General features: G+C 36.9%; 1 protein-coding gene across 3 annotated transcripts in view; it reads left to right on the top strand.

Moving 5' to 3' along the window:
• The window catches only part of LOC117990052 (furin-like protease 2), a 298563-nt gene extending 285970 nt beyond the window's left edge, over positions 1–12593 (top strand). For all 3 annotated transcript variants that reach the window (XM_034977494.2, XM_034977492.2, XM_069504393.1), the window contains exons 6-14: positions 203–510; positions 588–2384; positions 2578–2811; positions 2897–3055; positions 3219–3358; positions 3865–4120; positions 6177–6271; positions 6673–6830; positions 7041–12593. In XM_034977494.2, the coding sequence (XP_034833385.1) occupies positions 203–510; positions 588–2384; positions 2578–2811; positions 2897–3055; positions 3219–3358; positions 3865–4120; positions 6177–6271; positions 6673–6830; positions 7041–7214 (3321 nt within the window). In that variant the 3' untranslated portion in view covers positions 7215–12593. The remainder of the gene's footprint in view (positions 1–202; positions 511–587; positions 2385–2577; positions 2812–2896; positions 3056–3218; positions 3359–3864; positions 4121–6176; positions 6272–6672; positions 6831–7040) is intronic.
• The last annotated feature ends 4073 nt before the right edge of the window (positions 12594–16666 follow it).

The following is a 16666-nucleotide window of genomic DNA, read 5'->3' as shown; positions in this document are numbered from 1 at the left end:
AATGTATTAAACATTTACAATAATCTAGCTTTGGGAGATTTCTTCCTCATTGCGACCATCCCATTCTCCTATCGTAATATTATAAATCTCAGAGAATCATTTGTATCTTTAGTTGATTTAATCATCTATAATTATATGTAACATATCTATCCTAACTAAAGCGAGACGTGTGTATCATATTTATTGTTTGTCTTGTTCAAAGGATCCGCTAGCATCCACTGACATAAACGGCAATGACGATGATCCGATGCCTCAAGACAACGGTGATAATAAACATGGAACACGTTGCGCGGGAGAAGTTGCTGCAGTCGCCTACAATCAGTATTGTGGAGTTGGAGTAGCTTTTAATGCTAGTATAGGTGGAGTTAGAATGTTGGATGGAGTTGTGAATGACGCTGTTGAAGCTAGAGCCCTGGGCCTAAACCCTGATCATATTGACATATACAGTGCCTCGTGGGGGCCAGAGGATGACGGAAAAACAGTTGACGGTCCTGGTCCATTAGCAAGAAGGTAATGATTATCTTGTTTTAATTTAATTCGCAAATTATTTTGTATGACTTATTCTTAATATTCTTTTTCTGTTTCAGAGCATTTATTTATGGTGTTACCAGTGGCAGACGTGGAAAAGGAAGCATATTTGTTTGGGCATCAGGAAACGGTGGTAGACACACTGATTCATGTAATTGTGATGGATATACAAATAGTATATTTACTTTATCAATATCAAGTGCCACACAAGGGGGTTATAAGCCATGGTATTTAGAAGAGTGTTCTTCAACATTGGCAAGCACGTACAGTTCAGGTACTCCTGGACACGACAAGAGCGTTGCTACTGTTGATATGGATGGAAGGCTAAGAGCAGATCATATTTGTACAGTAGAACACACGGGGACTTCCGCGTCTGCTCCATTAGCTGCCGGTATTTGTGCACTAGCATTAGAAGCTAATCCAGATTTAACATGGAGAGATATGCAGTATTTAGTAGTATTAACCTCACGACCCCAACCACTGGAAAAAGAAGCTGGTTGGATAGTAAACGGTGTGAAAAGGAAAGTCAGTCACAAATTCGGTTATGGTTTAATGGATGCTTCAGAAATGGTTAGTCTAGCTGAACAATGGGTATCGGTACCTCCTCAACATATTTGTAAGTCACAAGAAATCAATGAAGATAAGCCGATAGATCCTTCTTATGGTTATACTTTAAGCGCTCATATGGATGTTAATGGTTGCAGTGGAACTGTGAATGAAGTGCGTTATTTAGAACATGTTCAGTGTAAGATATCTCTAAGATTCTTCCCTAGAGGAAACCTCCGTATACTCATTACTTCTCCTATGCAAACGACATCAACTTTGTTGTTTGAGAGGCCTAGAGATGTCATTAGTTCTAATTTTGATGATTGGCCATTTTTAAGCGTTCACTTTTGGGGTGAACGAGCAGAAGGCAGGTGGACTCTGCAAATCGTCAACGCCGGCAACAGGCATGTTAACCAACCAGGTATACTCAAGAAATGGCAATTAATATTCTACGGTACTGCTACTGACCCTATCAGATTACGTTCTAAAAGGCCATCTCCTTTAGCGCCCCCATTCGGTTTCCCAACAGCCGCTGATGGTTACGATTCTGTCGGGGATTCTTTTTACAATACTGACACGTTTACTAATTACCAGAACTTTCCTACTTTATTCGCGGCCGGATCAGATCCGGAGAAGGCGATAGCCCGTCTCGATGGACATAACATCCCTTCACCGCATGGGGAGAATGTCCTCGCTGATAGTAATGATAAGCGTGTCATACATGAATGTGATCCCGAATGCGATTCTCAAGGATGCTATGGAAGTGGACCTACACAGTGTATCTCCTGTAAACACTACCGACTTGACGATGCCTGTGTCTCTCGTTGTCCTCCAAGAAGCTATGCGAACCAAGGTGGAGTTTGTTGGCCATGCCACGAATATTGTGAAACTTGTGTTGGGCCTGGACAGGATTCCTGTTTAACTTGTGCTCCGTCTTACTTATTAGTAGCAGATTTAGGTGTGTGCACACAGCAATGTCCTGACGGGTACTGGGAAGATACTGATTCGGCAGCTTGCCGACCCTGTGCCTCACATTGTTCCACATGTTCTGAACGAGCTCACACGTGCACGTCTTGTGAACATCACTTAGTACTTTATAATGAAACTTGCTCAGCGTCATGCCCTCCTTCAACCTATGAGACTGACGACTATTCATGTGGAAAGTGTCATACATCATGTGATACATGTACTGGTGCTGGAGAGAATCAGTGTGTCACGTGTCATGCTTCCAGCTACATATTTGATGGCAGTTGTGTAAGCACGTGTCCTAAAGGTTATTATGCTGACAAGAAAAGAAAAGAATGTATGAAGTAAGTATGGATATCCTACGGATACTTTACTGTCATTGCTTGCCGCGTGGAGGCAGCGTAGCTTTGTAAATCCATATAAATAAAAACGCGCGATTGCAGCGCTGCCTCACGCTCTGTCTCCGTAAGGCACTTTGCGACAAATTTGAAGGCGCCCTAAAATCGTTGGTACTTAAAAATAATTGTTCAATTTTAGATGTCCGATCGGCTGTGCAACATGTTTGGCTACATTATGTTTGTCATGCAACTCAAACTGGGGGTTGAACAAGAAGAACAAATGCGTAGTCACGGGCAGCGACCAGTGTACCGTTAGAGAGTTCTTGGACGGCAGCATCTGCATCAATTGCCATAACGACTGTGACTCTTGCTATGGTCAAACTGAAGCGAACTGTCTTACCTGTCCATCGCCGTATTTGCTACAGAATCAAAAGTATGTATATTTCTTGTTTTTCGTTGGATTACTAGCTTTTCAAAAAGGCATATTTTTATGGTATTGTTAATGTTCTTTCTCGCAGATGCGTGATGGAATGCAGCCGTGGTTACTATGCGGAAGCAGGCAGATGTACGCGATGCATGCACGGCTGCGCGTCTTGCGTGTCGCGGCTCAACTGTACTTCTTGTGCTGGTTCTTTGAGGTTACAATCTGGGGCGTGCAGGGCGGCGTGTGCTGACGGGTAAGTCGCGGCTCAATTGTACTACTTGTGTCGCCTTTTTGCGACTCTGGAGCGTATTATGCTTGACGTACCCGTCAAGGTAAGTACTACTTCTTGTTGATTGTTCTTGTTTGTTTATTAAGTTAAAAGTCTCCCAAGTTCTCATCTTCTGTGATTTGTATAGGTACTACGCTGACCGTGGCACATGCACCAAATGCTACATCTCTTGTCGGACGTGCATTGGACCTAGACGTGATCAGTGTGCGTCATGTCCAAGTGGATGGAAGTTGGCTGCTGGGGAGTGCCATCCTGAGTGTCCTCAAGGTAATCATCATCATCATTATCAATCGATAGACGTCCATTGCTGAACATAGGTCTGTAGCAGGGACTTCCACGCGCTACGATCTTACACCGCCTGAATCCAGCGGCTTCCTGCGACTCGTTTGATGTCGTCTATCCACCTAGTAGAGATCTTCCGACGCTGCGCTTTCTGGTGCGAGGTACCCATTCAAGCACCTTGGGACTCCAACGTCTATCGGTTTTTCGAACTATGTATGTGCCCTGCCCATTACCACTTCAGCTTCGCAACCCGTTGAGCTATATCAGTTACTTTGGTTTTCCTACGGATCTCCGCGTTTCTGATTAGATCACGTCGATAAACTCCAAGTATAGCTCTCTCCATCGTTGAGTGATAAAGATCTTATTTATAAAAATATACGCTTTCTATTAATTGACCACGAATGATGTGATACAAAATGTATGCTACAGATTAAATAGAATACCTATCTTCTGGTGCTTTAGTCAAAGCTTAAACCTCATTTAATCAACAGGTTTCTACCAAACCGATGATGGCTGTCGTCACTGTCACCACTACTGCCGTGAATGCAACGGCTCTGGCCCTCTACACTGCACGTCGTGTCCCCCACGATTCATGCTAGATGGCGGGCTATGTATGGAGTGTCTCGGCTCGCAGTACTTGGACGCCAGCAATGGAACCTGCCGCGCGTGCGATGGATCGTGCCGAACCTGTTCCGGACCCGGCCAAAATAGTTGCACAGGGTGTTCGAGGCCTTTGAAGCTTGATAAGTAAGTTGAAAATTATATTTCGTCTACTCGTTTTTCTTTGTATTTTGCCATTGTAAGACATACCTATCTCATATTTTGAAAAAAAAAAGAACTTATAATATTACTGGTGTACACTATTGCTTAAATTTTTTTGTAGACATAGTACCTACCTAATAGTCCGGTAGGACTAGTAAGTAGTGTTTATGTTGTAGGTTCATACTTTACTTTACTACGTAAAAGTTCTTGAGACCCAAGATTTATTCAAAGCAGTTGTTAGACTTTGCACAATGCTCCTGTGTTCAGGATAATTTGAAAGTCAACAATGAAACTTTGCGCATGAAAGCATGTTACAAATTCTGCGATAGGTATACTGTATTGTGTTTTTCAAAGTACTTGTTACAGAGTGCACATCCTTAACTAAATTACTACTACATTAGGCCAGTTTCATACCAGACGATTGATTTTACCGTTAAAGTTAGATGACACAATGGCGCCGATTCTCTTGAGAGTATCTGCATCTTTTTCTTTTTAACATTGCTAAAAAAGGACGGAACATGAATTTTACATTTAAAGGCTCTAAATAGTGCACGCTACGAATTTAAACCATAGACTCGCGACTGGCAGCTAAAGTCACGAGGTTTGACGGCTCTAAATTAAATTTAAAACTGTCAAACTGTGTCTGTCCTTTTCATATTATATTAGTAAGAAGAGAATGCACATACTCTAAATTTTAGGTGTGCTCAGAATCACCACCAATGTTATGTTAGTACAAATGACTCCTCACGCGCCATTTTAACTCTATCGGTCAACTGTATTGTAAAAAGTAGGTACGGTTTACCTTTAAAATAAGGACTAAAATCGCACTTTTGGCATGAAATTTGACACATAAAGTTAAATTGGCGCTTGAGGAGTTTAATTTTACGCGTTATTTATTAAGTTGGTTCGGATTTCGGAAGTACAAAACTTGCTACCCGCCTTGCTTTTTTGGTTTAACATTACAAAATGAAGTGATTTTTTTATTCCGTTACAAGTTAGCTCTTGACTGCAGTCTCACGTGGTGGTAAGTGATGATACAGTCTAAGATCTTAGCTAGCCAGCTACCATACCTACCATACCAACTTAAAAGGACTGTGGCAGTTTTGTAACTGTCTCCCATTTCTTAGAACCATCTCGATACATTCAGCAGGCCGGTTCGTTAAAATTACCTACCTTTGAACTATGGGAGTACTTTGAAATAAACGGATACCTAGAAATCTATAACAAAATCAAATATTGATATGATACTGAATGTAGTGCAGTTTCGAATATCTTTCGAGGCAGCAGCTTTGATTTCACTCAGAGATTTGATGTTATAGGTATCTATTCCCCAGATGAAAATACGGATTGAGGATTCCAATAATTTAATAGAGCAGTCTGGTATGCTCACAAGAACTGATATAATTTCAAAGTCCATACTAATATTATAAATACGAAAGTGTGTCTGTTATGTGTAGGGTTGCCAGGTCGCCAAACCTAATAGCCGGACAGACCAGCCAGTTTGGCCGATTTGGGTAGAAAGGTCGGACACCCTACATTATTGAGGATTTTGTAAAAAAATATTTACGAACCAAGCTTTTTTTATTATTGTCATAAATCTTGTTGTCAGACTATTGTCAGGCACTACCGCCTGCGGGAGCGACCGAGAGTCGACTCGCCTGCGCTCGGCCACGCTCGTTTGCAAAATGTAAAAAGCGTAACAAATGCCGGACACCGTTTATTTTTTCCGGACAAGCAATCAAAAAGCCTACCTATGTCCGGCTTTATCCGGACGCCTGGCAACCCTAGTTATGTGTAATGTGGGGTCGGCACAATATGGCATCTTCTTCTACTCACTTTTGTCATCGCATTGTCCACCCCTTTTACATACATATATCCTCTTTACGCAATCCATCCACTTATCTGGTCTTCTTCTCTTTTTTCCTTTTACATGTATATTTAACATTCTTCTAGGGACATGATTTTCTTCCTTCCGCATTACATGCCCCTACCGTGCCAGCCTTACGTATGATGAAGTGTAATAATATGGTTTGTTTATAAGGTTGAACAACCAATGCGTGCGGTGCTGCTCGGAGTTGGGCATATTGGCGAACTCGACGTCGACGCCCGACTGTTGTCATTGCAACCCTGATACCGGTAAAATATATATTTGTATAGAATATCTCAAACGCAGATCTATTATTAAAATACCAAATATGGTTTTTTGGGTGATTTTGATCATGGTTACCTGATTAAAAATTAACTCTATTATTATAAAATTGTAAAAGTTTTTCTGCGTGCTTTACCCACAAAAGACTTTTTTTTTAAGACAAACTAAATATTATAAATGCGAAAGTTTGTCTTTTCTAGGCTCAACCGCTGAACCAATTTTTACAAATTTGCACTCAGATAGCTTGCATCCTGAAGACAGAGGATGCATGATACTCTTTATCTTTAAAAATTAAAAAGTTCCCATAGGATATTCAAAACACTTAAATCCACGCAGACAAAGTCGCGGATATTAGCTAATTTGTTTATGCAATGTGTTTTGGTGACAGGAGAGTGCAGAAGCTCGTCTATAGCGGGCAAGCGGCGCAACTCGGAGTCGGCCGCCCTGCACACCGTGGCGAGCGAACGCGCGCCGACCTCGTTCCTCAACCTTGTGATTGCGGCGGGCGTCGTCGCTCTACTTGTGCTGTCTGTTATGATGGTTCAGGTATGGAACTAGAAGTAGAGTTATTTTGTTGTCGGTCAAGAATGCGGTACTTGTGTTCTTATTCAATGGTCATTTAGAATTAAATAAATGTGAGGACATCTTTAGGTTTTGTTTTATAAGAATTTATTTCCACAAATATTTTTAGTTAAATTTTTATAACAAAGTATAATTTCTTTTAGTAACACCTACTAAAGTCATGTTCTATTACAGCTGCGGAGGTCGCGCCAAAAACCTCAAGTGCGTTCGAAAGGCGCCATATACTCCCCGCTCGCGTGTAACGACGAACGTGATGTCGCGGTGCTGGGCTCGCGAACGACCTTCCTGGCGAGCGACGGCGAGCCCGAACGTAACGAGCACGAGCCGTTGCTCGAACATTCCACATAGCACTCTGTGATGATAGAGATAAGTGATCTTGACGTAAGCTTTACGTAATTCCGTATAACGCGTCGTATCCAATTATTATTAAGGTGGACTTCCGTGGGTCACGACCGAAGAGCTGCTCTGAGGTGTAGAATGCCTTCTGACGTCCGTGTTTTCTAAAGCATAAACTAGCAAGAGCATCTTCTAGGGAAGCGCGCTACAATCTAGACCTCACCATTACTTTTTTAAGCATGATTGTCGTCAAGCGCAAACCTATCACGCAAAAAGATAAGCGGCTGATGCGGCAATATTGAATACTATGAAAATGTATGGCGTCCCCACACTTTCATAGCGCGCATCAATCACTTTGGCCGCGATCCACGGAAACCTGTAAAGTAAAGCACGCACGGCGAAATAGTACTGTAAGATTTTGTAAATGGTTTCCTATTTGCGACATTATACTTGACGGTTCTTGTACTAAGAAATATCATTCTGTCGCCATAAAATATGATTTCAATGACATAGAGAATCAAGGTGTTATAGTAATGAGAGTCAGGAAAAGACGTAATGACCTGTCCGTTATTACTGTCTGTCTACACAGGCAGGCGTCCTTAAGGTCGTTTTACACCAAAGCAACACTGCGTCATTGAGGCATGGAACAGGACTGCATGCTACATTAATAAAATTTACAATGTAGCTAAAAACAAGAAGCGACAGATGGCCGTACCGTAATAATCCAGTTCTATAGAATGATGTTATCTCAGCATAAAATGGACTGCGGTGTGCTGCTTAAGATAGCAAACTTAATGTTTTCTTTTGCAGTATGTCGTATTGTCGCATGTTGTTGCTCTGTCGTTAGACACTATGTTTCAATATCTGTTTAAGGAAATGTATATATATTGCTGTGCGGGCTTGCCTTTTAAGGCACCACAAACGTGCAACTTTTGTCCATTTCCACATGAAGTTCATTTTGTGTGAAATTATGTACACACTGCGAGGCGATTTCAAAGCGTTTTTCTCAGATTTGTAAGGGACAAAAGTTGCTCGTGTGTGCGTGCCATTATAGTTCTCAATTCGTTGTAAGACTATTGAAAATAGTTCAAAATTCGAAACATACTATTCTAGCAATATACCGTATGCGTCCAACGTAAGTGCGAAATAAGAGAGTGTTTTATTCCTTTAGCACACCAAAGCATTCGCACGCGATATGTCGTTACGCCTATTTCGTATATACGCCTATCGTGTCACTACTGCGTGCGAATGCGTCGGTGTTAGGGCGCTAAAGACATCAGTTGAAAAAACATAGGTAGGTACTCGTTGAATCGAGTATTTAAACTCAAAAATGTCCTAATAGAAGCTAAGATTACATATTTTTAATACGAAAAAAAAACCAGATAAATTACTCATTATTAAATTAATTTTTATCATAATGTATTTAGTTACGAAATCCAAATTGATAAAGTCATAGTTTATTTTGAGAACAAGAAAAAAATTACGTCACAAAATCATTCACGACACTAATGTTTAATATGTTTTACCGTAAGTAATAGACATAAATGTTAACGGTCGTAAATTTAAAAGAAATAGGTAATTCATGTTTAGAGGACCAGTATATTTGTATAAGATTTTTATATAATTAGCTCCAGGAGGGATTTAAAATAAAATTAACGGTAGGTTTGGGATAAACTCAAGCAATTCTTCCTGCCTATGTATTTCTAATAATTAATTTTCCATTTTGTACAAAACACAACAAATCATTATAAAATAAATACATTCTACACAACGATTATATTATTGTGAGATGAGAAAAATACTTCTCTATTTTATCAAAAAACAATTTTTATTGTAATAAAGTTTCAAATATGAACCAATTTTAATTAGTTTTCTCCTGAGCAAGAGCAAAAGTTAGTCCCAAAATAAATTAAAAGCATTTGCGGTGTGTCAATGACCTATTATCTATTTTGTAATTTAGATAGGTGTGGTGTAAATAAAGTATGAACAAAATGTTCTACCGGGCTCGTGCCCCGTGCCGTATGTATTGTGATATGGGGTTATAATAAATAGGCATATATGCATTGTTTATTGTTACGAAATAGATATACTAAAATCCACCAAAAAAGAGAAGAAATAAGAGTAATTTAATAAGCTGCTTATTTGCTATGGTGATATTAGACGGTTAATTTTTTTGTAAACAGTGAACACAAAATGAATCGAAAATGAACGTGGAATGATAAGAAAATAAATCTGTCACTCGAGTTAACATTCACTCGAATGAACCGTTTACCACATTTATATATCTATATAATACAGAAAAAAGGTTAAATAACTTTCCAAAATTACAATGGGAGAAGGGCAGGTTTTCAAGTAAGTTAGTACGAATAGGGAAAATGAGTGTGTACTCGTAAGTTTATCAAAATAATATTTCTAGAGAAAAATATTTTACGGAGGGCAGAGATCGTACACCAAATTGGCATGTTATGGAGCTAATAAAATGTCAATATGGTGGATAAACACCACCAAAGATTTTTCCTTGTTGACTAAGGGCAACATTTTTTGTTATGTCAAACACTCGTCTTGAGTATAATTAAACAGTACATTACAGTAAACACTTTACTGTAATTACGTGTTTGGGTCAAATGTTATTTTTTTAACAATTTTCTTTGCCATTTCACAAAAGATTTTTTTTAATGATCATTATTTTTTCTTATTATGATAAAATTACGTTATTTTTTGATTTTTCTGACTATGTACGTATGACCTACGGTAAAGTATCTACCTAAAAGTATAACAAAATCAAATTAGTTTATTCGCTTTCTGGTGGTCAAAGTATTCTTCTATTAAATAAAAGTCTTCAAATATAAAAGGAAAAGTATGCTAGCCTAAATCCCACCGTTTTTGTATTCTTAAAGAAAAACTCTAGACAGTCTAAAATAAAATTAAGGAATCATCCCGACCCCGGTCAAGGATTTGGCCGGTCAAATAGCAACCCTTATTAGCCCGTTGTTTACATACTAAAAGGAAAATTTTGCTTACAGTCCCCTATAAGACTAAATCTTCGCGATTGTCTTGTTAGGAATCCGCTTACGAAGCTCTGTCCCCTGCAAAGTCAATAGTTAAACATTGAAGCCTCAGCGTAAGTTAGTTAGGTTTAGTTTGAGCAGGGAATCAATAACGCCTCACGTGGGTTTTGCTTACAGGGACCAAGTTTGCAATTTCTGAACCCTGGGCCTAGAAACTTATAATTGATATTTACATACTGTACTGGGAGTACATAAAGATCACTGATTCTGAGCAATACGTTTTGATTCGTTTAGCGAGTTCAGAAATTCAGCAATTGTAGCCAATTTGGTCAATTATGATGTCACGACCATATAAAACAATTTATTGCAATACCCAGCAATACATGAATATTTCAGGAATATTATGCGAAATAATTGCTCCACTTATTGCTCCAGATCGATAAAAATTGCCCGTGTAAGCGCACCATTAGGGACTTTAAAAAAATTATGTTCATGTTATAAAACATTAAAGAAATTAAGGAAACTAGGAAAAAATATTATGCTGTTCTCACAAGAAAGTAATGATTGCAAAAAATATGTGTTTATCTATTAATTTTGCATACATTTATTAGGTTACAATAAACAATGCATATTACAAAATACACATTTGAAAAATAAAATTGATGCTTAAATAAAATATTTTTATGAAATATTCATTAAAATGAATATTTAATATATGTACATACAGCCATAAAAATGTCATAACTCATTACAGTTTTAATAATAATAAACATTAAAAAAATTAATGTACCTATACGTACCTACTATTTTATGCTCTCTTTCAAATTGCGTCACAAATTTTATTTTTTCGACATATATTTATCTACATTTAATATTTTCATTAAGTAGAGTATAATCCAAGAGTTACCAATAGATAAATTATATTTTTTAAACCTCTATCACGTGACGGCAATAGCGCTAAAAATTAGTTTTAAAATATTATTTTCTTAAATTTTTAAAATAATACTTATATATTCAATTTTAGATAAAATAAATAATATTCTCAGCCCTCTTTTAGATTTCGTCATTTTTATACCATGTACGAAACAAAAATAAAATTGAAATTGTTTTTTACACAAAATAAAACTATCGTCGATTAATTTTTGTCACAAACTTGAAATATGACGATTATGACAAAGTTGAAATAAAAATGATGTCCAAAATGTTGTCGGCGTCCATCGTAGTTAGTCATTTATACCTTGTCATTACTTGTCTTTATTTTTTAAGGAAATTCATAAATATTTCTCAATTTTTCGATTTGTCGCTTATTTAAATATTGTTATCTAAATAGTATCTAAATAATTTAGATGAAAATATTTCCATATGCCGAATATCTTTTAGTTTAAATTTACCTAATGTTTTATTTAAAACAATCTTAGAAACAAATTTATTTTATTTTGTAAGCAAAGTCTCAAAAAAAGATTACAAACTCAAATAATGATTATTTTAATAACATAATAGTCATAGTGAAATTTTAATTTTAAAACTAAAACTATTTTTAGTCTATATAGAGAAGAAAACGGATTATTATAAAAGAAAAATATTTCGCATCTAAATAAATGTTACCAATAACATCACAAATGTAAATAAAACTTAGTTAGATTGTTGAATTGTTTAAATAAATAATGAATTGATTAAATATACTTATGTATTAACAATATTGTCATTTATCAAATAAATTGACAATGATTTAGTCACAAACGTGAAATAAATAATAATCTCTTACTGAAAAGTAATATAATATGAAAATATCGCGATCTTAATAAGTATAATTTTTTAATCATGGATTTGTAAATTAGATAATTTATAGTTCGACAAGAGTTTTTATTTAAAACGCTCTACATTAACGATTATATTTTATCAAATTGTCATATTTTAGTTGATTATCGTACGTAATAATCCTTGTCGCATTATAAATAAAATAATAAGTCATGCCTGGTGCAGAGTTATCAAAAATGTTATAATAATATTTTACAAATTCATTAGCTGAAGTTTGTCAATTAAATTGATGTACATTTTGTGTACGTTTATTTTTAATTTAGCTTTTTCATATAATTATAATAATATATTTAAACTAATATGTTTTTAATTTGTTGTGTACTTAGTGTTACAATCCTTGACATCTGATTCGGTAGAGTTATCTGTCAACTGACAAAATATGCATAATTAGGAAGATTTTTTTTAGAAAAAATTTGTTATTATTATTTACTTGTGTTTTGATCTATCTATATAGTGATTTTATAATTTGTTTTAGTCTAAACGATTTTTAATTAAAATTGTATTTTTGTAAGAAATATTCTTATGTGCAATTATTATTTATAATAAAAAGCAGTTCTGTGTCAAATATTTTGTTTTATTTATCTTTTTTAATATCCCATTACAATACTAGTGTAGAAATTCTTTGGATAAACTTATTCAGAATTTTGATATTAGAGGACACTGTCACTAGTTTCTGTTGTGTAGGTTCTGTTGCTTTCAAAGAAATTTGAAGTACTAATTCGACGTAATAAGAATTATTACTTTCTATATCCATGGTTGCTTTATAGATAGATGACGTGGAAAAATATCACGTCACCTAAGCATTAGCTATTTTTCCTTAACTTACTTAAATGGTAAAAAAGTCGCTTCTCGCTGAAATGGATAAGACGCGGCCCGTGGGACCTTATTACCACGACCTAACTCCAGAAACCGGTAAATGTACTGCTTAAATGCCGCGGTGTATCGGCCCAACGAGAAGTCTATATTGGCTCCCCAACAACACAAGTCCTCACTAACCTGGATGGCCTGCTAAGATATTGGAGTGATCCGGCGGGAGCTGCACCAGCGGTCTCACGTATCTACAGCAGACGGCGGAAAAGAATCCCAGGAGAAAGAAGAACACTTTTATACCTTATCTAGTAATTCATTCTGCTTTTGTCGTCCATCTGAGTTGACTCTCTGCTGACTGAGTAATCTGCTTTTATGGCATCTAGCTGAATTGTCTTTCAGCTTACTAGGTACCCTGCTTTCATGCCATCCAATGTGAATTCTTTGACGTGAATAGGTCAATCTGACAGGCATCATCATCATCTACACTAATATTATAAAGTGGAAAGATTTGTGTTTTTGTACATTTGTAACGAATAAACTCAAAAACTACTGGACCGATTTCAAAAATTCTACATTATTCTTGAGTGGCTATAGTAGTTGATAGGCTAAAAAGTTTTTTAAATTTGAGATCCATACGAAAATTGTAATAAGCTACCCGTGCAAAACCGGGGCGGGTCGCTATTTCTAAATCATCATTATCATGATCAACGCATCACCGGGTCACTACAGAGCATGGGTCTCCTCTCAGAGTGAGAAGGGGTTTGGCCATAGTCTACCACGCTGGCCATGTGCAGATTGGTAGACTTCAAACACCTTTGAGAACTCTATGGAGAACTCTCAGGATATTTAATTAAATAAAACGCACATAACTCCTAAAAGTTAGAGGTGCGTGCCCGGGATCGAACCCCCGACCTCCGATTAGAAGGTGGACGTCCTAACCACTACTAGGCTATCACAGCTTCCTAACCACTAGGCTTTTTCTAAATAAGGTAAAAGAATCCTCTAACAACATTTGACCAACCAAAAATAAACAAATTTCGGCCCAATTTGTCCGTATCGAAATACAATATAAGGCCGATAAGCCCCAAAAGACGGTAAGGCAACCCCAAAACAGAATATTGTCCAAACTCCATTAAAACACAATATTGTGCGGCCGGCACCGATCTCTAAATGTTAATGCAGCACAATACTATGCAAATACAATCCCTCTGATATTGCCCTCATAATAAGGGACTGTTTGCGGGATTCGATACGGAGGGAATAGGAATAGGGTAGGTCCCGTGAATTCTTGGTCATTTTGTTGTTGCAGACAGACAGACACACTTTCGCATTTATAATATTAGTATGGATTACCTATCATGACCTTTGTCCTAAGTTTTAAAAACTGTTATCATACAATTTATAATTTTTACAAAAATTAAAAAAAAATCTATAGAAAAAGGAAAACCAATTATAATTTACCGAAGTTGATCACCTTCAGAGCAATTTTATTACAAGTTGAACAAACTTTCAGAAGTTCGCGTAAAAGATGTTTGTCCAAGGTAGAAGGAATTTAATAAAGAATTCTAGAGCAAAATGTTTTCAGAAAAATGTGTCTCGATACCGAAGTCTACAAAGTTTATTAAATTCTTAAGTATACATTGCTATGACGCTAATTAGTATAGCTAATAAAGCCGTTTTTTTTGGTCAACCTCGCACTAAATTTCCGATCCAATTTCTTTTTTTTTTTAGGTTAAGTCACTTATTACTGACCATAAAATCACAAAATGCTGACAGATCCAGGTGGAGCTTCGATCGCAATCTTGAACGAAAGTTTTTGGCCGATATCTTGAAAACTATCCACTTTAGGGCAAAAATTCCATAGACCATTAGTATAGAGAGTAAAATTTTGCATCTTTTGTTTCCTGTAAACTTTTTTTTTAAACTTACCGTTTACGATTTATGACCGATTTAATGAATCTGGTTTTCCAATATTTTAAAAGTTGTCGGCCGAAATAGAAAAACCGGTTCATTCAATCGGCAATAAATCGTTAACAGTAAGTTTTACAAAAAAACTTACAGGAAACAAAAGATGCGAAATTTTATTTTCTACCATTATGGTTTACATAATTTTTGCCCTAAAGTGGATAGTTTTCGAGATATCAGCCAAAAACTTTCCTTCAAGATTGCGATCGAAGCTCCACCTGGATCTGTCAGCATTTTGTCATTTTATGGTCAGTAAGTGACCCTTAACCTAAAAAAAAAAGAAATTGTATCGGAAATTTAGTGCAAGGTGAAATGCTCTATTTACTGGACTAAATTATTTTTAAGTAGTTCGGGTAAAGTAATGGGTAGTAATTAGTATAGGTAGCCTTTAGTTTCATAAAATTGTATGACTTTAGAAATGTTCCCCCACCTCATACCCGATTGCCATCTTGACCTGTCGCGTACCATACATATTTTGGTCTTTAGATTGTAGATAGTAGCAAACATTATAAGCATTAGTTTCTACCAATTTATATTGACTTTCTGGCAAATGAGTTTTAAACTTTTAACACACCTGATCCTGATCGACATCGATACTTGGTATTGAGTGCAACTCATCATCCATCGAATACGAGTTATTTTACATCACGAATACACTCATAATAAAAACTCAACTAAATTCTAAACGGGCTAGCACTGATGAAAAAATTCCAATCTGTATTGAAGCGTTTACAACCGAACTAAAGGCTTATACACACACAATGTGCGAAGGTACTGACGCGAGGCGGCAACTGTACGGCAGGAATTTAATATCCAGGACCTCGCTGGCGCAGTGGTAAGCGCTGTGGTCTTATTAGTGAGAGGTCCCGGGTTCAATTCCTGGCAGGGGTTTGGAATTGGCATTTATAATGGTCAGTAAGGTAGTGCTGCATTGCAGCCGTGTGGCAATCCTAAGAGTGAAGCCACACGATGCATTACGCCGTTGTGCGGCGCCGCACCGCACGCGCAACGGACTTGGGATCAGAAAGACAAGGTTAGTGCAGTGCATCGCCATACTTTCTGCCGGAACGGCAACGCAGTACCCACTCGTGTAGCATCCAATACTGAAATCACAGCCGGGCGCCGCAACGAACCGTAAACGAATCGTGTGGCCTAAGACTCATTCTATTGCTCTGAAGAGCCGTGTTAAAAACGTTTCTGTTGCGCATATTGTGTGTCGAGTCTTTTGTCTGCTGGCGAACTAAATGCTAGTTCAACTTTTTATACCACACCCATTTGTTAGAGCTGAAAAACAAATTGATAGCATCGATATTCAATTACTAGCCAGGCTTTTAAAGGCCTGTAAAGCCTATATTTCCATAGTAATGTCCGACATAAATTCGTTGTGTTGCATGCAATAAATTAAGATGAAAATTATTAACAACGCGAACAGTTGTTGCTGAAATTATATATTTAATCGTCAAAGCTTATTTTAAACTAGCTGATCCCCGCGACTTCGTACGCGTGGATTTAGGTTTTTAAAATCCTGTGGGAACTCTCTGATTTTCCGGGATAAAAAGTAACCTATGTCACTCTCCAGGTCTTTACCTATACCCATGCAAATCACGTCAATCGGTTTCTCCGTTGCGACGTGAATGAAGGACAAACCAACAAACAAAATTCGCATTTATAATATGAGTACTGATTCGGATAATTATTTTAAATTCGGCTTATATTATCAAACGGATCTGGTTTATTCAACTAGGATCAAATAATTAGAATACTATGGAATTATTTTATTATCTATCAATAATGTGACTGTTTTTGTTTGATCTTAATGGTTCATTTACGCTCAATGTTATGATATAGTAAATGTTTATTGTA

This window comes from Maniola hyperantus, chromosome 17, assembly GCF_902806685.2.
Source record: "Maniola hyperantus chromosome 17, iAphHyp1.2, whole genome shotgun sequence".
Taxonomy (NCBI): domain Eukaryota; kingdom Metazoa; phylum Arthropoda; class Insecta; order Lepidoptera; family Nymphalidae; genus Maniola; species Maniola hyperantus.
Note: the sequence above shows the minus strand (reverse complement) of the source record. Positions and strands in the feature narration are given on the sequence as shown.